A 22,155-nucleotide genomic window follows, 5' to 3' on the forward strand; every position below is an offset into this window, starting at 1 on the left:
GCCCCCCCTCCGCCCACAGACACTCTGGGACCCCACAGCCCCCCTGCCTCCCTGCCCACAGCCACACCAGGGCCAGCTCTGCACCAGTCCCAGTGCCCTGGAGCACTCAGACCGTCAGGCAGGGAGGCGAAGCTCGGTCACCACGACAGGCAGGAGGAGCCCAGGTTCCCAGGTTTGTGCAGCCCGAGGGAGCCCTCCAGCACCTGCTCCCTCCGGCCCCCACCCCCCCAAAATAACAACCATTCCCACGCATTTAGAAAATATACCAGAAAGGAAGTAACGGCCAAAATAACAAAAACTGCGCCCAGGAGACCGCAGAAAACACACAGCCTTCCCAGCATCTTAAGGAAAAAAACACCTCTGGCCAATCTGATGGCTAAAGATTGGTAAGACTCACTGGGACTTCGGGAAACCATGAGAACCTAATCAGGGCTGCCTACCGTCAGACCTGCCCTTTCTGCCAGGAAACTAAAATTGCCAAAACCAAGAGACTTGAACCATGATTATGCTACATGAATAAAGGGGGAGGGCAATGCAGAGACCAGACACAGACCTGGGTGACCCTCCGGGCAGGCTGACAAGGAAGATCCAGAGAAACCCAAACCCTGAGCCTGACCCTGCGGAGGCATGTGGTCCAAATCCACTCCCAAAGGCCCCCCAGGACTTGCCCAGGGCACGAGAACCTCTGGGAACCCTGGGGGAACCATCGCCCCTGCAGGAATAGTCCTGCAGTCAAGGGCCCAGCGGCACCCTGCCGAGGCCCCGAAGACACATCCCTAACACAGTTACAGCTCACCAAGAACCGCACCAAGAGTGCAAACAGACACAACATACAAAGGAAATGAGGACCCAAGACCTAGAAACAAGGTGGTCATTTAGGAGAGTATGGAGTAAGTACATTTAAAACGCCTGGAAAGAGGGGCACCTGGGTGGCCCAGTGGGTTAAAGCATCCAACTCCTGATTCCAGCTCAGGTCACGCTCCCGCGGTTCATGGATCCGAGCCCTGCGTTGGGGTCTGTGATGACAGTGCCTGCTTGGATTTCTCTTTCCCTCTCTCTGTCCTGCTCGCCTACTCTCAGAATAAATAAATGTTTAAAAAAAAATCCCACCTGGAAAGAAAGAACCATAATGAATAAAAAATGCACCATGAAAATGAAACCCCTGAACAAGAACGAAACCCTCTCTGGAAGGGAATCCTCTGGTCACTAAAATGATGCCCAGCGGACGGTCACGATCAGGTAAGGGGAGGCTGGTGAGCTCAGAGATCTGAGGGTAGACTCCAATGAACGGAATCCGCAAGACAAAACTACACACTGGACTGGCAGCCGCAGAGGGCAAAAGCGGACACTCGGCGGACTTTCCGGAGGAAGCCAGAGGACGAGCAGGGGCCCTGCTGGAAAAGACGCGCCCGAGCGGCCTCGGGCACCTTGGGCTGGCGCGCAGCGCACCCACCCCGCCCCGAGGGAAGAGCGCCTCTAAGGCGAGGGGGGGACCCGTGGGGAAGCCCGTACAGCAGACACCCCCCCACCTGTGAGAGCGATGTTTCAAGACCCTCGGAAATGCCCCAGACCGGGAATACCAAACCGTACACACCTGTGGAAAGTTTAGTCTGCAAGGTAGGGACAGAGACTGACCAGAACCCCAACAACACGCTCTAATAAACGACACGTGAAGGTGCTCTCTCTCAACGCACCCTGTCCTGCGCTCGCCCACGTGTGAGGCTTGAGGGGAATGTCCCCGGGGAAGGGAGCTGCGGGACAGTGCCAGGCCCCCCGGCTCGCGCGGCTGCTCCGGGACCTCGGCTGACCACAGGGAACGGACGGCCGTGAAAAGCAGGTCCGTGAATGTCCTGTCGTAACAGCCTCACCCCCGGCTTGCAGCGAAGGCAGTCACGTACCAGCATTCCCCGTGACCCGGCTGTCACAGGCCCTTCTCTGTGGCCTGCTCCAGGAAGAGGCGTGCTCCCGGAGGAGGACCCGGAATGACAGGTCTGAAGGCTCCGCATCCCCCACTGCCCGGGGCTGCAAGGCGGGTCAGCACCCCAGCAGAGCCTGCTGTCGCCCCACCTTCCGCCTCCTGTCCTCTGGGTGCTGGCCGTCACCTCGCGCACGAGCCCCCCACGCCGGTCAGGACTCCAGCGTCCTGGTGGCCACAGTGCCCTCAACCCTTTCCGTGGTCGTAGGGATAACGTGCCAGCGACACGTTACCTCAGGAGCCGTGTGGGGACCACGCCACCCTGAGAGCAAGGACAGCCCCGGTCTCTGCTCTCACCGGGCTTCGACAGCGAACACCCAGACCCCTCGTCCCCTCTTCCGGAAGCCTTATACGGGGCATCCTGGACACTGGCATCTTGGCCACAGACGCTCCAGTGCCCATCAGACTCACTGATGACAATCCAACATCAGGCCACTGCCCCCGCTGACAGAGACAGGAAGTCCTCACTATCGTCTGGCACCCAGTCTGTAGTCACGTCTCCCCGGACTCCAATCTGTCACCACCATGACGCTGAGGCTGGCTCACCCACGCAGGAACCAAAGGCACACACATGGTCACGGCTCTCGGGCCTTGATTAAAGGCCGGCAGAGCCTTGCGGACGCTCACCTGCTCAACTGTCTACCGCCACTTCTATCCAGGGAACCTCAGACCAGCTTCTCGATTTCTCGGAAGACTCCTGGGTTTTTCACGGTGTTTCCCCAGCCCCCACAAGAGAGCTCACTCAAGCATTTGCTGAGTGGACGCTGCCTGTGATTTTGGAACAAAAGCGATCCTGACAATCCTGATGACGTACGAAGAAAACATAAATGGCGAGAGCGGGACAGAAGGGTGGGGAAAGGGCAGGGCAGCTGCTCGCGCCACAAAGTGGGGCACCCAGGGGTGACCGCGCAGGGCACACCAGGTTTACGGTGAGACGTCACCCAGGACTGGAAGTGACAGGACAGAACGTGAAGCCCAAGCAGAGGAGGAAGCAAGAGGACGAGGGAGGCCAGGAGCCCAGCGAGGGCGTCCAGGGGACCCAGGTCCGTGCAGAGAAGCCCGCGGGCAGGTGGCCGGGGACAGCCGCCCCCGGCCTCCACCAGCGGGTGCCCCTGCCGGGCCAGCGCTGTCCTCTTGGGCTCGCACCACCAACCAGCGCCTCATCCCCGATACTGGGGGAGGGAGGCCTCCACCCCTGACCCAGAACCGCTGCCGGCCCCCTGACTAGGGGACGGGTCCTTGGGACAGGATGCTGAAGCACGGTCCCGGGGAGTGGCCGCACACACGGACCGTCCCCTGGCGACCCGCCAGCACAGCCGTTCGGGGAGTGCACGCAGTGTTCACCTGGGGGAACACTCACCCCCACGTCCCAGAAGGACCCCAAACCATCCCACCCCGGAGCCCTCCACCCGTCTCGCTGGGGGCCCCCCACAGGCCTGAGGGGCAATCTTTCCGCCTGTTCTCAACTGTGCATCCGGGAGAAACCGTGCGGGTGGGCCCGGTCTTGGACGCGGCTCCTCCCGGCGCCCCTCCTGGCGCTCGTCCGGGGCGCCCACAGAACCCTCTCGCCACAGCGACACGGACACCAGCTCCCCTCTGTCCCTTCCCCTGCACGGATTATATTCATAGCACTTCTTCTGCAGCCGAATCCATCATTGCGTCCAAATCCCAGTTTGCATTTTCGGTCGCTTTTTGAGGCCCGAAGTACACGTGGCCCCTCCACCCCAGCGGCACCGCCGGGTCAGAGGCAGGGCCTGCTACCCACTGAGCGACTCCGCGCTGACACACAACAGCAGCAACCAGCGGCCCTGTCCCCACCCCACCCCCACCACTGGCCTCTTCCCTGCAATCTCCCTTCAATTTAAGGAATTCTCTAGAGAGTGTGCCCTGAAACAGGGAGGTGTGTATACAATGCAGAAATCTGTGAATTTTAAGTTTATTTTAAGAGCCAGAGCGAGAGGACCGCTCCAGCAGGGCATGGGCACAGAGAAAGAGAGAGCCTCGAGCAGGCTCCACATGGTCAGGGCACAGCCTGTCACGGGGCTTGAAACTATCACCCTTGCGATGACGACCCGAGCTGAAGATTCAGATGCTTAACTGACAGGGCCATCCGGGCGCCCCAGGAGTGCAGTGTCACACGTCAGCACGTGCACGGAGACCACGCACTGGGTAACGGGTGTCTGCTGGGGGCGGCACAGGCTCGGGGAGGAGGGGGCACGAGCAGCAAGCTGAGGAAATCCCTTACACAGACTCACAGGAGGTCCACACGGGCCAAGGCGCAAATACACGAGAGCGAAGCCTGCCAGCCGCCGGAGCCGCCCGCGGGCCAACGCCCGAGGCTCCTGAGCCCGCAAGACGCGGGGCCCCAGGTGGAGGTTCCAGAGCTCTCCCCTGAGAAAGGCAGCCAACAGGATGTCACTCAGAAATGGTGGTTTGTCAATCTAAGAAACACAGTCGTAAATCAAAAACTTCGACCAAGAGAAATCCACGACTCAGAAGAAGTCAATGTGTGTTTCAGAAGGAAGTGACCCCGGCAGGGCCACCAGTTAGGGTCTGGTACGTTTCGTTTACAGAAAACGAAGACATACACGGTGAGTTACAACACGGATCTTAAACACACTCTTCTAGAAGGGAGTCCTACTCCAAATCAGAGTCACAGAAATTACTAAGAAATTACAATATAACACGTTACTGTGACCCCAGAGGTCACACCTACAGAAACATATCAACAGCGAGGGACCATTTCACGCCCAACAGTGATCACGGGAAAACAGCGGCGGCAAGGGCGTGGCCACCGGACGGCAGCCATCGCTCGGGCAGCGTGCCAGTTCCCTGCACACTGACCACAATCGCCCTGTGACCCGGCAACTCCACCCCTCGGTACAGACCCAGAGGATGGGCGGGACTCGGATCTCGCCCAGGATCACAGCGACCTTATTCACGACAGCAAAAGGTGGAAACAACCCAAATGCCCAGCCACAAACGGACAGTTAAGCAAAATGTGGTCTGCAGAGGGGTCTGCCGTGGTCTGGGGCACAGGAGATGACAAAGGTCCTGGGAGCTCTGGATCAGGAGCCGGCGCCAAAGACCACGTATTGGAACAGAAGATGCTCCCAGAGCTCTGATCACGTAGGGAGTTACAAGGGTTTCGGAAGCTCTACATGACGTCACCGGCTCGCTCGGTGTGGAAAACCCACCCATCCGGTGCCAGAAGGGCTCGAAAGGTGGTTCTCAAAGCCACGCTCCACGGAAACCCGCCAACCACCAAGTCCGAGCTGCACGAGCCCACTTCTACATGGACGCCCATCCATCCTCTGTGATTGGTAAATGTGCCGGCGCTCCATTTTCTCAGCAACACCTGAACTTTACTGGAAGAACATGGTACATGGGCGCCTGGGGGGCTCGGCTAAGCATCCAACTCTTGATTTTGGCTCAGGTCATGATCTCATTCAAGGGATTGAGCCCCACATAGGGCTCTGTGCAGACACAGCAGAGCCTGCTTGGGATTCTCTCTCCGCCTCTCCTCCCCGTGTTGTGTCCTCACTCGCAAACGTTAAAATAATACAAAATAAGGGACATCTGGGTGGCTCAGAAGATTAAGCATCTGACTCCTGATTTTGCTCAGGTCACGATCTCACATGATCTCCCACCACTGGGCTCTGTGCTGACAGTGTGGAGCCTGCTTGGGATTTTTCCTCTCCTCCTTTCTCTCTCTCTGCCCCCTCCTGCTCCCTCACTCCCTCAAATAAAAAACAGTAAAGTAAATTAGCTAAAAGAAACTAAACTAAACAATAAGCTAAAGTAAACTAAAATAAACAACAAAATAAACTAAAATACTATCACAAATACAAAAAGACAAATCACACATTGATGGCAAAAGCACCCACAGTGATACAAATTAATGGCCTGGGGCACCTGGGTGCCTCAGCTGGTTAATCATCCAACTTCAGCTCAGGTCATGATCTCACGGTTCGGTTCGTGAGTTCGAGCCCCACGTCGGGCTCTGTGCTGACAGCTCAGAGCCTGGAGCCTGCTTCAGATTCTGTGCCTGCCTCTCTCTCTGTCCCTCCTCCACTCGTGTTCATTCTCTCTCTCTCAAAAATAAACATTAATAAATTTTTTTTTAATTAACAGCCCGTAGAATATGGCAAACCCCAAGTCCTTACGTTTTAAACTGTGATCCTGAGGGATTGAAATGCTACTTTTCACTACAGCGCCTTCATGCCCGCACCCAAGGCAGAAGTAAAGTAAAGATCACTTTCCTTCAGGAACTAAGGAAGAATGTGCCCCCTCAGCCCAGGGCCATCCGCACGAGCCCCCCAGGAGGGAGAGGCGGCCCCAGGCGCACAGTCACGGGCCGCCCGCCCGCACTCACCGCTGGGCTTGATCTCCCGCACGTAGTTGCTGGGAAACCAGCCGGTCCTGCCGTTGTGCGTGCCCTCCCACCAGCCGCCCTCCTCGACCCGCGTGACGTGGATGACGTCGCCTTTCGTGAAGGAGAGCTCGTCCTCATTGGTCTGCTGGAAGTTAAACTTCGCCCTCACCACCAGCTGGCTGCTGCTCGCGTCGGTCATGTCCTAAGAGGGAAGAGGGGAGGAGAACGTCAAGGAGTCTGCCTCTGTGACACCAGACACTTTACCCGCATGATCGGAGCACCGCTGCGCCATCCCAACCGCAGGGCACTTGTTAAGGCCGAGAGGCGGGTTCTGACCTCCTGACCGGCCTGACCACCACCACCTCGTCCCAGTCCCAGAGGAAACCCTCATAACGGTTTTAAAGGTCTTCTGGCCATACTCATGCCTCCATAAACACCACATCCCTTCACACACACTCACACCAAATCACGCGGCACATCCCTCAATTCAACTCACAGTTAACTCTCTGCGGCCGTTTGCAGCCACGTAAGGACTTTATTCTTTTTTTTTTTTATTTTTTTTTAATGTTTTATTTATTTTTGATACAGAGAGAGACGGAGCTTGAGAGGGGGAGGGGCAGAGAGAGGAGGAGACACAGAACCAGAAGCAGGCTCCAGGCTCTGAGCTAGCTGCCAGCACAGAGCCTGACGCGGGGCTCGAACCCACGAACGTGAGATCTGACCTGAGCCGAAGTCGGAGGCTTAACTGACTGAGCCACCCAGGCGCCCCAGGACTTTATTCTTACCTGCGGGACTCGGCTGTATGATTGTGCCAATGTTCTCCATGACTGGATTTACGATTATTTCTAGCATTTTTCTACTGCAAAACAAGGCTGCATTAAAACTATATGCATCTCTTTGAACATACCCGTAAGTAAGCATACACCTTAAATTCAGGTCAGGAAACCCGGGGCGTGTTATAAATTTTACTACCTACTTCTAATCACCCTCCGGAAAGCGCCTCACGCCAAGCGACGTTCCCACCAACAGTACTTCAGAGCTGTCTCGTTACACGTTCGCCAGCAGAGTATCACCGCCATTTTTATTTTTGCCAAACTGCTGGGGAGAAATGGTACCTCCTTTCAACTTGCATTCCCCTCAGAGATTGAGCCTGTGTGCCCACTCGGAAAGGGGGAAGAGGGAGGCAGCCCGGCCAGGGTTCCGTTCTATTCCCACCCATGGCAGACCGGGTGCTGGGTGCTTGTCACTGGGAACGACCGACAGCAGCAAACTCAACGCAGCCCCAAGAAAGCCGAACCTCCGGGTGAAAGGCCGGCTCACCCACCGACAGGGGGCGGCACGTGCCCTCCAAGTCCGCACCTGGGCATCCACAGGGACGGGGAAGGGACACGTCCCCTGCCCCACCTGCACTGGCCATCAGCAAAGATGAGGTGGCGGCAAGCGGTGTCCCAGACAACGAGGACACACACGGCTCTGGGAGAAGGGCAGACAGCAACACGGAGCCGGAGCGCACCGGGGCCGCAAGAGGCTGCGCCACAAGGCTTCAGAAAGCAATTACAAGTTCTCTCAAGACAGATACATAGGCAACCTCAAAAGGGAAAAAGAACTCACAAAATTTACTCAAAATGACAGTAAAAAAAAAAAAAAAAGAGCCCCAGGGACATGTGGAAATGAGCAGCCTGAGACGGACCTCACCGGAGTCGCGGAGGAGAGAGCAGTGCCGAAAGGCCGTACAAGGAACACGGCTGAAAGTGTCCCCAACCTGGCAGAGGATAAAGCCACGGAGCCAGGAAGCCGCATGGACCCCACACGGAAGGACCCCACACAGAAGGAGCCTAGAGAAACCCAACTCAAGTCACATGACAGTGACACTTCGGAAAACCTAGGAGCATCGTCGCATCGGAATGACACCGCACCTGCAGGTGCGCAAGCTCCCAGCACGTGACGCCCGGGCGCACTCTCCCTGAGAAGCTCCTGGAAGATGCGCCCCCTCAACGGGGGAGCCGGTCAGGAAGGAACAGAGAGGGAGAGGGGCTTGGGTCAAAGGCAGGCTGGGGGGACACAGGTGGACAGCTCAGCTGGCAGCTGGCCGGGGCCTGGCTACCAGCCAGGGGACTGACTCTTCCAGCGGCCACGAGACATCAGGGCAGTTCCCGGGAAGAAGCGGGGAACCCTAAGGGGCCTGAACATACGAGGGAGTCTTAGAAACAGGCAAAAGACAAGGGCTGCAGTCTGCAAAGGATGCACAGAAAACTCCAACAGGAAACGATTATTTCTTCCCGAAAACAAAATGCTGTCAAGAAAAGCAGCACGGTGACCGCATACACCCCGGCCACGCTGTGGGTCTGGGACTTGGTGAGGGGACACTGATCAGACCCAATAGAAGCCACGGGGCACTCGGCCCGGAGGAAGGCACGGGCCCGAGCCCGCTCCACAGTGGGAGGCCATGCTGACCACACTGCAGGCCTAAATCCGCTTCCCCGAGACGCTCACGGAGACAGAGGCCAACCCCCCGGCTGCCCCTTGGGCAGGCTGCACCGGCTCCTGCACCAGGTCTGCAAGGACAAGTCTAAGCCAGCTGCGCATGTCTCCGAACAAGATACAGAGAAAGCGCAGTGATGACAGCTCCTCAAGAGGAGCAGCCGGCCCCTGAGATGTTTAACGTCTACTTCAACGTGTGTTTTACGTTAACTTACGGAAGTTACGGAGTTAATTCGAGTACACACGTGAAGGGTCTTCTCTAACCAAACACCCCATCCTTCACTTCACTGAGTGCGCGTCAGCTCTCCGCACTCTGGGCACACTGAAGGAAAGCTCTGGATGACATGCTGCTCGCCTGGTGCACTTGAACGGCGAGGGGCAGCCTGAAGGTCACCAATGCAGTCGACTACACTCCCGCACGTCACCGATTCTCCACGCTTAGGCACGGGTCAGGCAGACAGCACTGCCACCTCTTTCACACAGAGATGGCCACTCCACGAGGGCAGGTGTGTCCCAGGACACGTGGGAAGAAAGGCACAGAGGACAGGCAGCCACCTAGGTCCGTCTAAACCTCTGATGCCGCAAATGTCCACGGATTCAGCACCTACTACACCGAAGACGTAAGCTTAAGGTGTTGTTCTAAGGAGCACTAAGACACAAGATGCCAGAGACCGTACAACAGGGCGCACAGACCGACGCCCCGACGGCTCCACGCCACCGTCAGCCTCAGGTCCCAACAGTCACAGGAGCGTTCAAGTCACTGCCACTGCTGGAGGCAAACTGGAGAGCAGGTATTTGACCCCTGTCCTATTTGGGATTTCTCTCTTCCCCTGTGACTGAAGCTCATCAGCTACTGGGATTCAACCCGACACCCCGCGATCGTCCACAGCACAGGGGGCTGAGCAAGAGCAGCCGGAATTCTGTTTACATCCGACACGAGAGCGTAAAGCTCATGTTTTCCGTCAGAAATCAGGACGGTAGGGGCCTTGGGGAAAGGCAGACGCAACAAAGGAGACCCCAACCAGGTTCTGCTTCTCCATCTTACACGGGAATGTCTGACTTGTAGAAATCCGTCTAGCGGGTTTCCAGATGCAGGGTCAGGTCACTAAGTCAGTGACGGGAGGACACGGACGCCCACGTACCGTACCTCGTCTGGGGGCAGTGGCCTGGACCCACCACGCTCGCTCCTCACAGCTGCCCCGAGGCCTACAAGGGCCGCCTGCTGGCATCGCGCGCACCCAGAAGCCCAGCAAGTACTTTATCCCATGTCCTGCAGTCACCCCAGCAGCCCGAACCCACGACACCCTGGAGCGCCGCCTCCACGCGGGCCTCGCCCTCCCCGTGCGCAGCCTGGAAGGTGTGGTCAGCTCACTCGCACAAGGAGGCACCTGATTCCTATTCCAACAGCCAGTATTTCCCAGCCTTGGGATCTCACGTAAAAATACTGTGACTTCTCTATACTTACCTATTCCTGATGTATTTCATCAAGTAGAACAGGTCAGAAATTAGAGAACACCTTTTTTCTGCTCCGAATGAGGTCAGTTATGGCACGCCATCAAAAAGTAGGACACATGCTACTTCCAGACCCGTCAGGTTTCAGAAGAACTGCTGAGCTTCGCGTCAGTGAGGCAGCAGAGGTGGTGGAGGGGTGAGCAGCGTGGAAGGCGTGGACGCACAGCCGTGCGGGCCAGAGAAACAGTCCCGGAAACGCAGGGACCAGGGCCGGCCACGGGCAGGGGGGCCCACGGGCACGGCAAGTGTTGGAGGGGCTCGAGGCCAGCCTCCTACAAGTGAAGGGCGGCGGGAGCAAGCGCCTCACCTCACCATTCCCCCCAAACAGGGAGGGAAAGTGGGGAGCCCAAGGTCCTACTCCTCAGGAGCCAATGCGTGAAGACTCCGGGCACAGAGGGGCAGGGGGCACCCCAAAAGCAGCCAGTGCACTTTATTCACCAATAAAAGATGAAGTCAGCCCCAGACCACAGGGAAACAAGCCCCAACAGCCTAAGGCCTCCCTCTCCAAGGCAGCTGTGGAGCCACTCCGTCTGGAAGAGGGCACAGCCTGAGCACAGGGGCGGTGGGAGAGCTCAGTCTAGCAGAGGGTGTGGGGGGCGGGGAGATCACCCCAGAAAGGAGTAATGAGGAAGCAACAGGGAAGTAAGGAAGTTAGGCCTCACTGCAGTGCAGACAGACCAGAACCGCTCAAACTGGCCTCCATCACAAGCAAGACACCAGTCCTTGGGGCACCAGTGGGCTCTTGAGCAGCCGACTTTGGCTCAGGTCACAATCTTGTGGTTCGTGGGTTCGAGCCCCACATCAGGCTCTGTGCTGACAGCTCAGAGACTGGAGCTGCTTCGGTCTCTCTCTGACCCTCCCCTGCTCATGCTGTTTCTTTCTATCTCAATAATAAATAAAACATTTTTTAAAAAGTTTAAAAAGAAAGTGGTCCTGAAACAGGGGTCAGGGACACAGAGGCGGGAGCGTGCCGCCAGCAAGCGCCGAGGTGGCCAGGCAATGTGTGCCCACCAGAGGCACATCGGGTCAGCACGTGTGACCAGGGGCTTCCACAGGGTGCCCAGAAAACACCCGCCTTTGCCCTGGGAGCGGCAGCGCCTCACCCGAGTTCAAGGCTGTGGTTTACTTTAACAAGATCACAAAATTTATGTTCAAGCACCCCACCTACTGTTTTAGCCTAATTTTTTATTACAGAGAATTTCAAACACAAAGTGGAGAAAATGATCGGTAGGTGGAGGTTCACCCATCACCTACTTCTCTCCTTCTCCCCATTTTGCCCCTACCCACCACCCCTCTCTGGCTACCATCAGTTTATTCTCTGCAGGTCTGTTTTCACTTTTTGTTTATTCACGCTCTTTCAGATTCCACACACAAGTGGAATAACAGTATTTATCTCTTATATTACCCAGCATTATACCCTCTAGGTCCATCCATGGTCCTGCCAATGACAAAACTGTATCCTTCACAGCTGAGCACACTGCTAAGATATGTATTACGTACATACATACACGGGCGCGCACGCACACACACCTTTACTAATCTATGGACACTTGTATTGCTTCTCTGTCTTGGCTACTGTAAATAATGCACGTCTGTATTTATTGCAGCATTTATCTTTTTAAGTTAGTGTTTGTTTTCTTTGGGCAAATCCTCAACAGCATTACTGGATCAGACGGTATTTCTATTTTCAGTTGGAAGAGCCTTGATACTGGTCTCCGCGGCGACCGCACCAGTTTGCACGCCCACCGACGTGCCGAGGTTTCCCGTTTCTCCACGCCCTCGCCGGCACGTACCGGTCTTCTCGATCCTAGCTCCTCTGACGGAGAGGAGTTATTCTCTGTGGTTCTGGTCTGCACATCCGTGAAAAAGGCCGATTCGGGTCCTCTGTCCATTTTTTAATCGGATTTTTGGAGTTGGTCCGAGTCCGTACTAGATTCCGGACAGTAGTGCCTTCGCAGACAGGTCCTTCTCTCGTCCAGCAGGCTGCCTCCCCCGTCCCTTGGTGGCTTCCTCCGCTGTGACCAAGCTTTTATTCTGGGGTAGCCCTGACAGTGTTGTTTGTTCTCCCTGCCTGAGGAGACAGACCTAGGAAAATGTTTCTATAGCCGATGTGAAAGAAATTACTATCTTTTGGTTTTCTTCTAGGAATTTATGGTTTCAGGGCTCACATTTAGGTCTTCAATCCATCGTTTAGTTGATTTTCGTGTCTGCTTGAAGAAACCAAGCGGTCCGGTTTCCCAACACCATTTGCTGAAGAGACCGTCTTTCCCAGTTGCATTTCCTGCCCTCTGTCGAGGCCGGACGTGTAGTTGTGGTTTAGGCCTGGGTCCTCCGTTCCGTCCCCCTGCTCACGGGTCTGTTCCTGGGCCGGCGCCACGCTGTTTTGACTGTTACAGCTTCGTAGTGGACCTTGGAAACTGGGGTTGGGTTTGCTCTTTCTCAAGACTGTGCTGGTTAGCCGAACCAACACAACTTCATGATTTGAACTTCTGTGGTTCCACACAAATTTTAGTATTATTTGTTCTCGTTCTGGGACAAGCACTATTCTTATTTTCGCAGGGATCAGACTGCTCTGGGCGGTGTGGACATTTTACAGGTATGGACTCCTCCAATCCGTGAGCACGTCCCCATTGGTCTGTATCCTCTTCAATTGCTTTCACTGTTTTATAGTGTTCAGAGTACAGGTCTTTCAACCTCCTTCCTTAAATTGATTCCTTTTTTATTCTTTTTGGTGCAAATGTAAATGAAATCAATTTCTCCTTCTGCTGCCCATCAGTTTCACATAAATACTTGTGCCATTCTTGGGGCACGTGGGTGACTCAGTCAGTTAAACATCCAACTTTGGCTCAGGACATGATTTCGTGGTTCATGGGTTCATGGGATTTCAGCAATGGGGTCTGTGCTGACAGCTCGGAGCCTAGAGCCTGCTTCATATCCATTCTCTCTCTCTCTCTCTGCCCCTTCCCCAGCTTATGCTCTCTCTCAAAAATAAAAAAAAAAAGTCTTGTCTTGCCACCGTTTCGTTGTAATTTTTAATCCAAGAAATTTACCTCAAAGTAGTATCGATAACACCTGCAGGAAACCCGGAAGGCCCAGGGAGCCGCTCCTGCGCAGCCCGGGGAAGAGGCCGGCCCGCTCCTCCCAGCAGCAGGTCCCCGGGTCTTCCAAACACAAGGGGTGGCCGAGGGCTTTGTACTTCTGTTACTTAAAATTTCTCTACCTCATTAAACACTAATCCTACGCTTAGCATGATTTTAGGAACATGCACCCTTCAACGTTCCGCTTACCTGCATTTTACTTATAATTATCCACCTGCCAGCTGGCCTCCATTTACTCATTTTTTAAAAACCTTTTTAATGTTTTTATTTATTTCTGAGAGAGCCCCACCCCGCGCTGTGCTGCCTCTCTCCAGCCTCTCTCGGCAGCTGCGCGGCCGCGCCGAGTGCTCTGCTCACAGCCGGGGTCTTACCAGCCGCCACCTGGGTTTTCCTCACCTGCCAGCACAGCCCCGCACCCGGCCCTTACCCCCTTCGCCAGCAGCCACGGCCAGGGAGCCCTCCTCCCCAAATCACAGCCTGACTCAGGAAGGCACGCTCAGCCACACTTCTGGAAGGAGAAAGACCTCCTTTCGATTCTTAACCGTTAGCCCTTTCTTCTTCCCACGTCTAAGTACTTCCACACGTACACATTTTATTCCCACCTTCTGTACGCATGCAGAGCAGAAAAAATACCGTATTACACAGGACCAGGGAAACACTTGAAAGCACATGTCTCTCCAGATTAACAGATTAAGGAGTCTTAAAATACAACACCCAAATCTACAAGTCTCTCCAAAGCAGTCAGGTGGAACATCCGGATATCCGGGCGATGAGCAAACGCCACACCCCAGCGAAGGAGCGGTGGGAACAGAGCCCAGCACCCTCGGCCTGCGCGGCACCCCGCTGAGGCCCCTGCACGCGCTCTCTCCCCCGCAGCTCCTGGGAAACAGGGCTCTCACACTTACCAAACTCCGATACTGGCCCTGGAACAGTTTTGAAGTCCGACTGTGCGAAGGCTGGGCTCCCAGGGAGTCAAAGGACTTTATCCGATGAGAGGAGGGCCGGGCACACACGGAGTCACTTCCCAGGCCGATGTCTGCAAAGGTCGTGCACAGGGAAGAGCGAGCTGAGATGCGGCAAGCACACTCTCTGGCGGCACGGGGACTCCGAACCGGGGCAGCCCCGGGGGCCGCCCGGCGGAGGCAGCCAAGCGGCCCGCTGACGCGGGAGGGCAGCCCGTGCGCTCCGGACGGAGCCCAAGAAGGACTCCGCCGTCCATCTCAGCGCTCTGCACAGCTCTTACAGGTTCTGGGGCTGTGGCTAAGGCTTTCCCTTCCCGCGGAAAAAACAAGCCTCTCCAAGTCAGAGCGGCACCAGTACTCAGCCCCACACACCACCCGGCCCGCCCGCTCCCCCGGGGTGAAGGGGTGAAGCTGCCCATCGGGCCACAGGCAGCCGGGGTCCCTGTACAACGGAAGACCCTTCCTTGAGACCAAGAGAAAAATCCCAGCTTTTAGCTGGAGGCCTTGCCGGGAGGGCCTCCTCAGCCGCCGCGGCCACACCCTCCTTCCGAGAGGCGGCAGGTGCCCGTGAGAGGCGGCAGGGACGGCACCGAGGGGCAGTGTGCTCTCCTGGAGTCCTTCGGGAGCAGAGACTCAGGCCAAACGACAAGTAAATGTGAGCGACCCACCTCTTAGAAGTGAAATCATGGGAGACTCTTAAATACAGAAAACGGAACTGAAGGCTGAAGGGGGAGGGGGTAAGGGAAGGGGGATGGTCAAGGAGAAGGCACTTGTGTGCAAGAGCACTGGGTATTGTATGGAAACCAACTTGGCAATAAACTACTTAAAAAAAGAAGTGAGTTGACCAGAAAAACAAACGAGGCCACGAGGAAGTTTCCTAGGGAAATCACCAGACCAAGACCCCTACGCCTAGCAATTTCCTAAGGCTCTACATACGTGAGGAGCCACCTCTGAAAATACCCTTCAACGTGGTCTCCAGTTCCCACTCTGTCTCGCAGATCTGTTGGGGCTGGCTTACATAGGGGCTTACAGAATTTTCTGTTAGCTGCAGGTCTGAAGTTACCACAGAAGGCCCGATTTCCACCTGCTGTTGAGGCACCCGGGAGCCGAGCAGGGCTGGGGGTCCAGCTCCCCCGGGGGGCCGAGCAGGGCTGGGGGCCTAGCTCCCGGGAGCCGAGCAGGGCTGGGGGTCCAGCTCCCCCGGGGGGCCGAGCAGGGCTGGGGGTCTAGCTCCCCGGGAGCCGAGCAGGGCTGGGGGTCCAGCTCCCCCGGGGGGCCGAGCAGGGCTGGGGGCCTAGCTCCCGGGGGGCCGAGCAGGGCTGGGGGTCTAGCTCCCCGGGGGCCAAGCAGGGCTGGGGGTCTAGCTCCCCAGGAGCAACAGCCTTGACAGCCCAAGCTGAATCCCTACCGGGCCCCTGCTTCAGGCTGTGGGTGACTGTCTCCCACCGCAGGGCACAGGCCTTGGGACTCTCAGGCACAAAACCGGCTTCTCAAGGGCATCTCGTGGAGATTCCACCCCAGGCGGCTGCGCGCTATCCCCTCGCCCCCTCCCCCAGTTGTCCACCTTTCATGGGACCTTTCATGGGAACATTTAGTGCAACAAAGGGGTCTCACAACACCACTTCCTTCCCGCTGTCTGTGCTTCTGTGCAGTTAGAAACTGTACTCATCAACACATCTGGAAAACACACGGGTCTTCTAGTGGGAGACGTGAGGGGAAAATAGGAAGAGACTTTTCTCCCTCATTTAAATGTGAATCTACAAGGGAGTCTCAAAGCACAGGGCCACTTCCAGCAGACAGACCTCAGGAACGAAATTTACAATCAAGTGGCCCGTGCAGGAGCCTTCCAGCTGAGAAGCCACGCCGATGCTGCAGCGTGCCGCAGCCTTCCTGACCTCCACGCAGGGTTCCAGAAGGGCCATCTTACTCCGCGAGGAAGCAGCGCCTCCGCGGCACGGGGAGGGTGCAGCGACGGTCGTGCGCCCGGGAGCGATGGGACCAGGCCGCGTTCTGTCACGAGGGGCACACGCCCAAGGCAGGGGTCACAGGTGGCCCTGGTGCCTCCCCTCTTGTTATCCCCAACTGGGCACCTGTTCCTCAGGTGCCGCGAGAGCCAGCATGCAGGGGCAGAGCCAGCGGCCTCCTGTCCCCTGACAGCCACAGAGAAGGCCCTGGGAGCAGCGGGGTCGCGGCATAAAGCCATGTGTTCCTGTCATCTCTACCTGCCGTTCTTGTCCCGTCTGCCATGGGGGCGGCCACCAGCCCCCGGACGCCCCTGTAGAGCTCAGAGGCACAGGTGGCCATTCCAAGCTGGCAGACAGGCCCCCCAGGGCAAAGAAACACAGCCGTGCCCCTGCGAGCCGGCTTCCTCCACTGAATTCCAGGGACCTGTGCCACACGCTCCCTCGCCGTGTTGCCCCCACCGTTACATGACCTTCTACCCCCCGCGCTCACAGCCGCGCTAGCGCTTTCCCACATGGGCTGGGGAAGGCAGCTTCGCTGTCTAACAACCTTTACAAGATGCCACAGTTCTGTCTACAGGACAGCCAGTGGCGGGATGATTATAACCCCGCCCATTCTCGTCCCTCCCCCCCATCCGTCCTGCTCGCCTCCCTCCTCCTCCCCTCCCCCCCATCCAGGTCCTCACTGACGCTCCTGCACCTGCTCACAGAGGGCCCCAGCTTACCAGCTGAGCAAACGCCCCAGACCCTTCCATCCCAACAGCCCCCGAGGTTTTCAGCTCCAAACCACGCAGACAGGCTGGGAAAAGGCAGCCACATGAAAAGCCCTGCCCGAGGATGAGGGGCAGTGACGGGTGCTCTGGGTAGTGCCTCCCGCCACCCACCCCCCCACCTCCGGGCAGGCAGGGGCAGCACCCAGCCACCCCAGCAGGCACGGTCTAGGAGGGGGCACCTGAGTCCCTGAGCGCCGAGCCCCCGCTGCGCTGACAAGGTTCCGCCCCACCCACAATCCGAAATGCCAGGAAGACCCTGACAAGAGCCCCTCACAAAACACACTTGACCTCAAGGTCTAACTTTCTCCCATAAACCTGAAACTAAAAATGCAGAGGTAAATGGAAAAATAAAAATGACTTTGAGACAGAAGAGCCACTAAGTCCTCTTAGACCCACACAGCTCTCCAGAGACAGAACTTCTCGGAGCTCAGGGCAGGCAGGGCCTCCCTGTACCTGGGAGCCCAGAGGAGCAGCACACCGTGTCCTCGGCTCCACTCACCCCTGCACCGAGGGCAGACCTGGGCCCCCTCACAGCCCGCAGAAAGCCTGGCCCAGGCAAGGGGTTACTTTGGGGCCATTCACTGGCTGCTTCCCTGTCATGGCCACACCTCACGCACTGTCACATCCTGTCCCTAGCTGCCAGCTCTCATCAGAAGACACTAAAAGCCCAGAGAACGGTGTTTCCAGCTCCGAGTCGGCCCAGGGTCTGCGCCCGCGACACGCCCCGCCCGCTGCTTTCTGCCCGCCCCTCAGAAGCCCTAAAAGCAAGACTCTGATCTAAAAAAAAAATCACAGCAAAAACTAAAACCAAAAATGTAACATGACAGATGTTTTTATACTTCTAGCATGCTCATTTCTGCCTTGCCAACCGAAAAGCATATGTTTTTGCCCCTTGGTCTCCCCACCCCCTCAAGTTCAATAAAAAGTTCTTACCTGCTGTTACTTTGTTTAGAGTCACTAAGGAACTGAGGACCTTGTTAAAATTCTGCCCCTGATACAAATCATTTGCATCAAATGTCTGAAAGGAAAAATTAAACAAGTTAGTAGGGTCTTCTGTGTCGCGTGCAGGACAAACCAAGTCCTCACAGCGACGGGAGGACCACCGCAGGACCACCGCTGAGCAAGTCCTCACGGCACAGCCCAACCTGCAGGGACAGCCCGGTGACCTCGCTTCCGGCAGAGGGCAGGGGCCAGGCACGCTCCGACTGGGGCAGGGGACCAGTGCCCCCGGCCAGCCCCCGACCTGGCCCAACCCCCTCAGCACCACGGGGCTGGCTTCTAGATCCCGTCCCAGCCCCAAGTCCACTCCACAGCCAACCACAGCGAGAAACCCGCGCAGACGGCAGGGGGAAGGGAAGACAGAAGGGACTTCCGGAAGAGGGACAGACCGGTAGCTCCGGGGACACCTCCGCTCGCCAGACAGCGAGCGGAGGCCTGACGCAGACGGTCTAGGCTGCATCTCCTCCGGAACAGACCCGGCCCACGGCAGAGTCGGTCCCGGCACGCAGGTGCGCGCACACTCACAGAAGCTGAAAGAACACATCAGCTTGCCCAGCTGGTCTGCACGTGTGCGCAGGCGCACACGCAGGTGTCACCCCCAAGTACTGCCTGGAGAACACCTACAGGCTCTGATCGCCAGGCACCGCCACTACACGCCGTGATAGTCAGGCCCCCGACCACGTGCCAGGAAAAGCGTGCAAGTGTTTCTCTCAGCACAGCGATAACTAGGACGTGTTTAGAGACTCAGACGTAAACCGTGTTAACAGCCTTAAGTTCTGGCACGGGGACAGAAGTGAACGGACGTCAGCAGCCACCCCAGGAAGGAGGATCAGGAGGAGGAGCGCCTGGCCAGCTCTGCCCTCCTCCCCCCCCCCTCCACCTCACACATCCTGCCAGGAACCCCTGGCTTCCTGCCTCCGGAGCCCCGCCCCCGAAGCCCCGCCCCCGACTCCTCACAGGACTCCTGGCCACACTCCGGGCACCAGACTAGGCGAGGCACCCGACCAGGCCCTGCCAGGGCACCCACCTCAAGGACAACTTCATGTCCCACGTGTGCAGCCGCCCGACACTGGAAAACGTACAAAACCAGAGTTTACAACATCCAACATCAGCCAGACGCCGGCACGCCGTAAAACCTCCAATGTCGGCTGAATGGATAAACATACCAGGCAATCCACCCGTCCACCCGGGGGCTAAACGCCCCTGTGAGGGACACCGACACAGTGAGCGGCTCACAGAAGCCTTTCCACATCTAACTGCTGCCTTCCTCAAAATTCTTCACTTAATGGTCTTCTGCCTTTAATTTCTGAAGTGAGTAAATATCATGAGGTACGTTTATTTAAACACGAGTAAAGAAACAAAAAGAAAAACTCAAGAACTTCAAGAAAGGAGGCTACCAAATCATGGCGTCAAGGGAGGAGCTGAACACAGCTCGCTCTTCTCAAAGCTGAAGGGAAGTGAACAGAGCCTAAGGCCCACGTGAGACCACATCTAAGCACTCTGGACGCCACTGGTGCCACTTCTCACTCAGCTGACGTACAAAATCAACCGATTTCACGCCAGACCCTTGCTGTGAAAAGTGCCGCTTACAACAGAGCCTCTTCAGAATCAGCTTATACATCACAGAGTATAATTCATTTGTGAGATTTCAGAAATTCCAAGTCAAATGAGCAATATCTAAGCAGACACAACTATCTACATTTTTTAACCTGTCAGTTGCCTTTTTTTTTTTTAAAGAGAATGAAGAGCATCAACTTCAACAGGCCTCAGCTGCCTTCTGTGTCAAACACCAACGTTCCTTTGAAAAATGCAAGAGCAGCTAATCTGCAGGTCTTTAGCTCTAAAGTTCTAGTTTTAGAGAAAGGAAAATTAAACATGTGATACACTATGAGAAGAATCCAATATAAAAAGGTCTACTAACCTTCATTGTGGTGAGGCAGCTAGTCACAAAACCCAGAAAAACAGGATGTTGAATGCTGAAGTTTCCTGTTATTCCAGAACTATCTATCTTTCTTACTTGGATACCAGGAAGCATCTGGTTGGCTGAGCCTGCCCACCAATGGGCTTCCATGTGACATCACTACTTAAGTGGATTCACAGATGTGCTGCGTTTCTTCACAGGAAACTATACAATGAGAGGAGACCAACGCTGGCCACTGAGAACACCACACATTCTGAATCTGCAAAATGTTCTGACTAAAACCCATCTCTAAAAAAAAAAAAAAAAAAAAAACCCGTTTCCGAATCAGGAAACTAGTCCACCAACAGCGAGGGAAAGTCTCACAGAGAGGAGTGTGCATCTCCGGGAGCAAGAGCAAGGCCCGTTACAGCTTCTGCGGGAGCCTCCCAGCAGAAGCCGGCCCGCACGCAGGGGCAGAGCAGGACACCCGCACACCCACGTGTCCAGGGGCACTGGGGGCTCAAGGACACCGGCCCCACCTCGGGGCCCACCCATGTCGCTCAGAGGGCAGCAGGCGCCCCGGCTGCCATCAGAGCGAGCGGGAGGAAGGAAGCCAACCCCGGGGTCCGCGTGTCCTCAGGTGGCACCGGGGCAGAGGGGCCCAGGCGAGGCCTGTCGCCAGGGATTGAGGAAACCAAGATACTCAAGCCGAATCCCAGGCCAATTAACATTAGCACCTCTGAGGAGCCCTGACCCAGAACGCTGACACTCTCCATGCGGTGCCGTGCTGGGCGCCAGGGGGGCCAGCGAGGCGTGACTCCCCTCGGGGACCGTGACCGTACTCACAATGAGGAGGGACGCCCCACGTCCCAGAGACCTTGAACAAGCAGGTCACCAAACGCTCGCCCTCACTTCCACACTCAAGTGAATTAAACGTAGAGCAGAATCCAATATTCTCGAAGGAAAATGACCCTGTTTCCCCCCAAAAATACTAAAGTCGTTGGTACTTAATATTTTACTTAAAAACAACAATACCATCGCGACAGGGAGCAAACACGAACCCCAGAGAGAGAGGACAGAGGTGAGCGGCACGCCCCAAGTGACAACACAGGAGCCCGCCCGAGGAGCTGGTGCGGCCGCCCGTCCCCGGGGGGAGGCTGCCCACAGCGTGCGGAGGCCGTCCCTGGCCTCTGCCGTCTCGTCCTTAACACGGGAAGCAAAAACATACTGATGACAAAACGCAGCAACGCGCACAAGTCTCACATGTTGGAGAAGGAACAGGTTTTAAAAACTGAGTCTTGCTCACCAAGCTTAAGGTTTCCTAGAACACTGACCCATCGATAACTACATTCTACCGAAGAAAAGTTTCCCAAACCACAGCGAACAAGAAAAAAAGCTTCCTCGATGCCTGGGGGTGCCCAGGAGAGGCGGCCTCACAGACCATCAGAGAAGGGGGTGCAGGCGCCCACACCACACGCCCTGGGGCACCACCCCCCACCCACCTCTGCACCCGCAAGGACCCTGCTCCATCCCACTGCTCAGGTGCCCACCCAGAAGTACCACCCTCGAAGCTGCTGCCTCTGACAGCCTGGCCCGCCCTCTGGCTCGCCTGTCCACCTTGACCGCACGGACACTGCGGCGCCCCGAGGTTCGCGGGGGCCACACACCGGCACGCAAGAGGAAGGGCGGCCCCCCCCAGTCTGCACACGGGTCTGCTGGGGGCGCCGGGGCACCTCGCTGTCCCCGGCGGCTAGCGCGACGTAGGAACGCTTCCGCAGAGCGGCCGTTCCCTGCGCCGCCTGCCCAACACCAAACCATCCGACGCCTTCCACAGTCACCTCCTGGAGGGGCAACCACGGCCAACTTCACCTGAGCCCATCCATTCTTAACACAGTGGGCAACCATCACAAAGCCGCAGCAGCACAGGTGGCAAAGCAGGAGAGGGGTGCGGGCAGCGTGAGCCTCAAGGGCAGCCGCTGTTAGCGGGGCTCACACAGCAGCAGCAGGAGTGCCGCCCAGAAAGGTCCTGCCTGGGGAAACAGACCTCCCTGCAACAGGAAGGAAAGGTATTATATCAAAACATTCGGTCCCGGAGTCCCAGCTCCCCAGCCCCGAAGAG

The 22,155-nt window shown here is 56.7% G+C and overlaps 1 protein-coding gene across 8 annotated transcripts in view; it reads right to left on the reverse strand.

Annotated features, from left to right (window-relative positions):
- ARHGEF7 (Rho guanine nucleotide exchange factor 7) overlaps positions 1-20,117 on the reverse strand; it is a 70,872-nt gene extending 50,755 nt beyond the window's left edge. For 2 of the 8 annotated variants that reach the window (XR_003907546.1, XR_003907545.1), the window contains exons 1-4: positions 20,058-20,117; positions 18,071-18,155; positions 14,347-14,477; positions 6,351-6,552 (exon numbers count right to left, since the gene is read on the reverse strand). Coding sequence is in view for 6 of the 8 variants with exons in the window: in XM_029936431.1 (XP_029792291.1) it covers positions 6,351-6,552; positions 14,347-14,477; positions 18,071-18,155; positions 20,058-20,063 (424 nt within the window). In the remaining 2 variants the exon portion in view is untranslated. Of the gene's footprint in view, positions 1-6,350; positions 6,553-7,135; positions 7,223-7,326; positions 7,449-14,346; positions 14,478-18,070; positions 18,156-20,057 lie in introns of those variants that run through there. The other 6 variants (XM_029936431.1, XM_029936430.1, XM_029936432.1 and 3 more) reach the window with 6 other exon arrangements.
- Positions 20,118-22,155: the final 2,038 nt, after the last annotated feature.

The sequence above is a fragment of the Suricata suricatta genome, chromosome 4 (genome assembly GCF_006229205.1).
Source record: "Suricata suricatta isolate VVHF042 chromosome 4, meerkat_22Aug2017_6uvM2_HiC, whole genome shotgun sequence".
Taxonomy (NCBI): Eukaryota; Metazoa; Chordata; class Mammalia; order Carnivora; family Herpestidae; genus Suricata; species Suricata suricatta.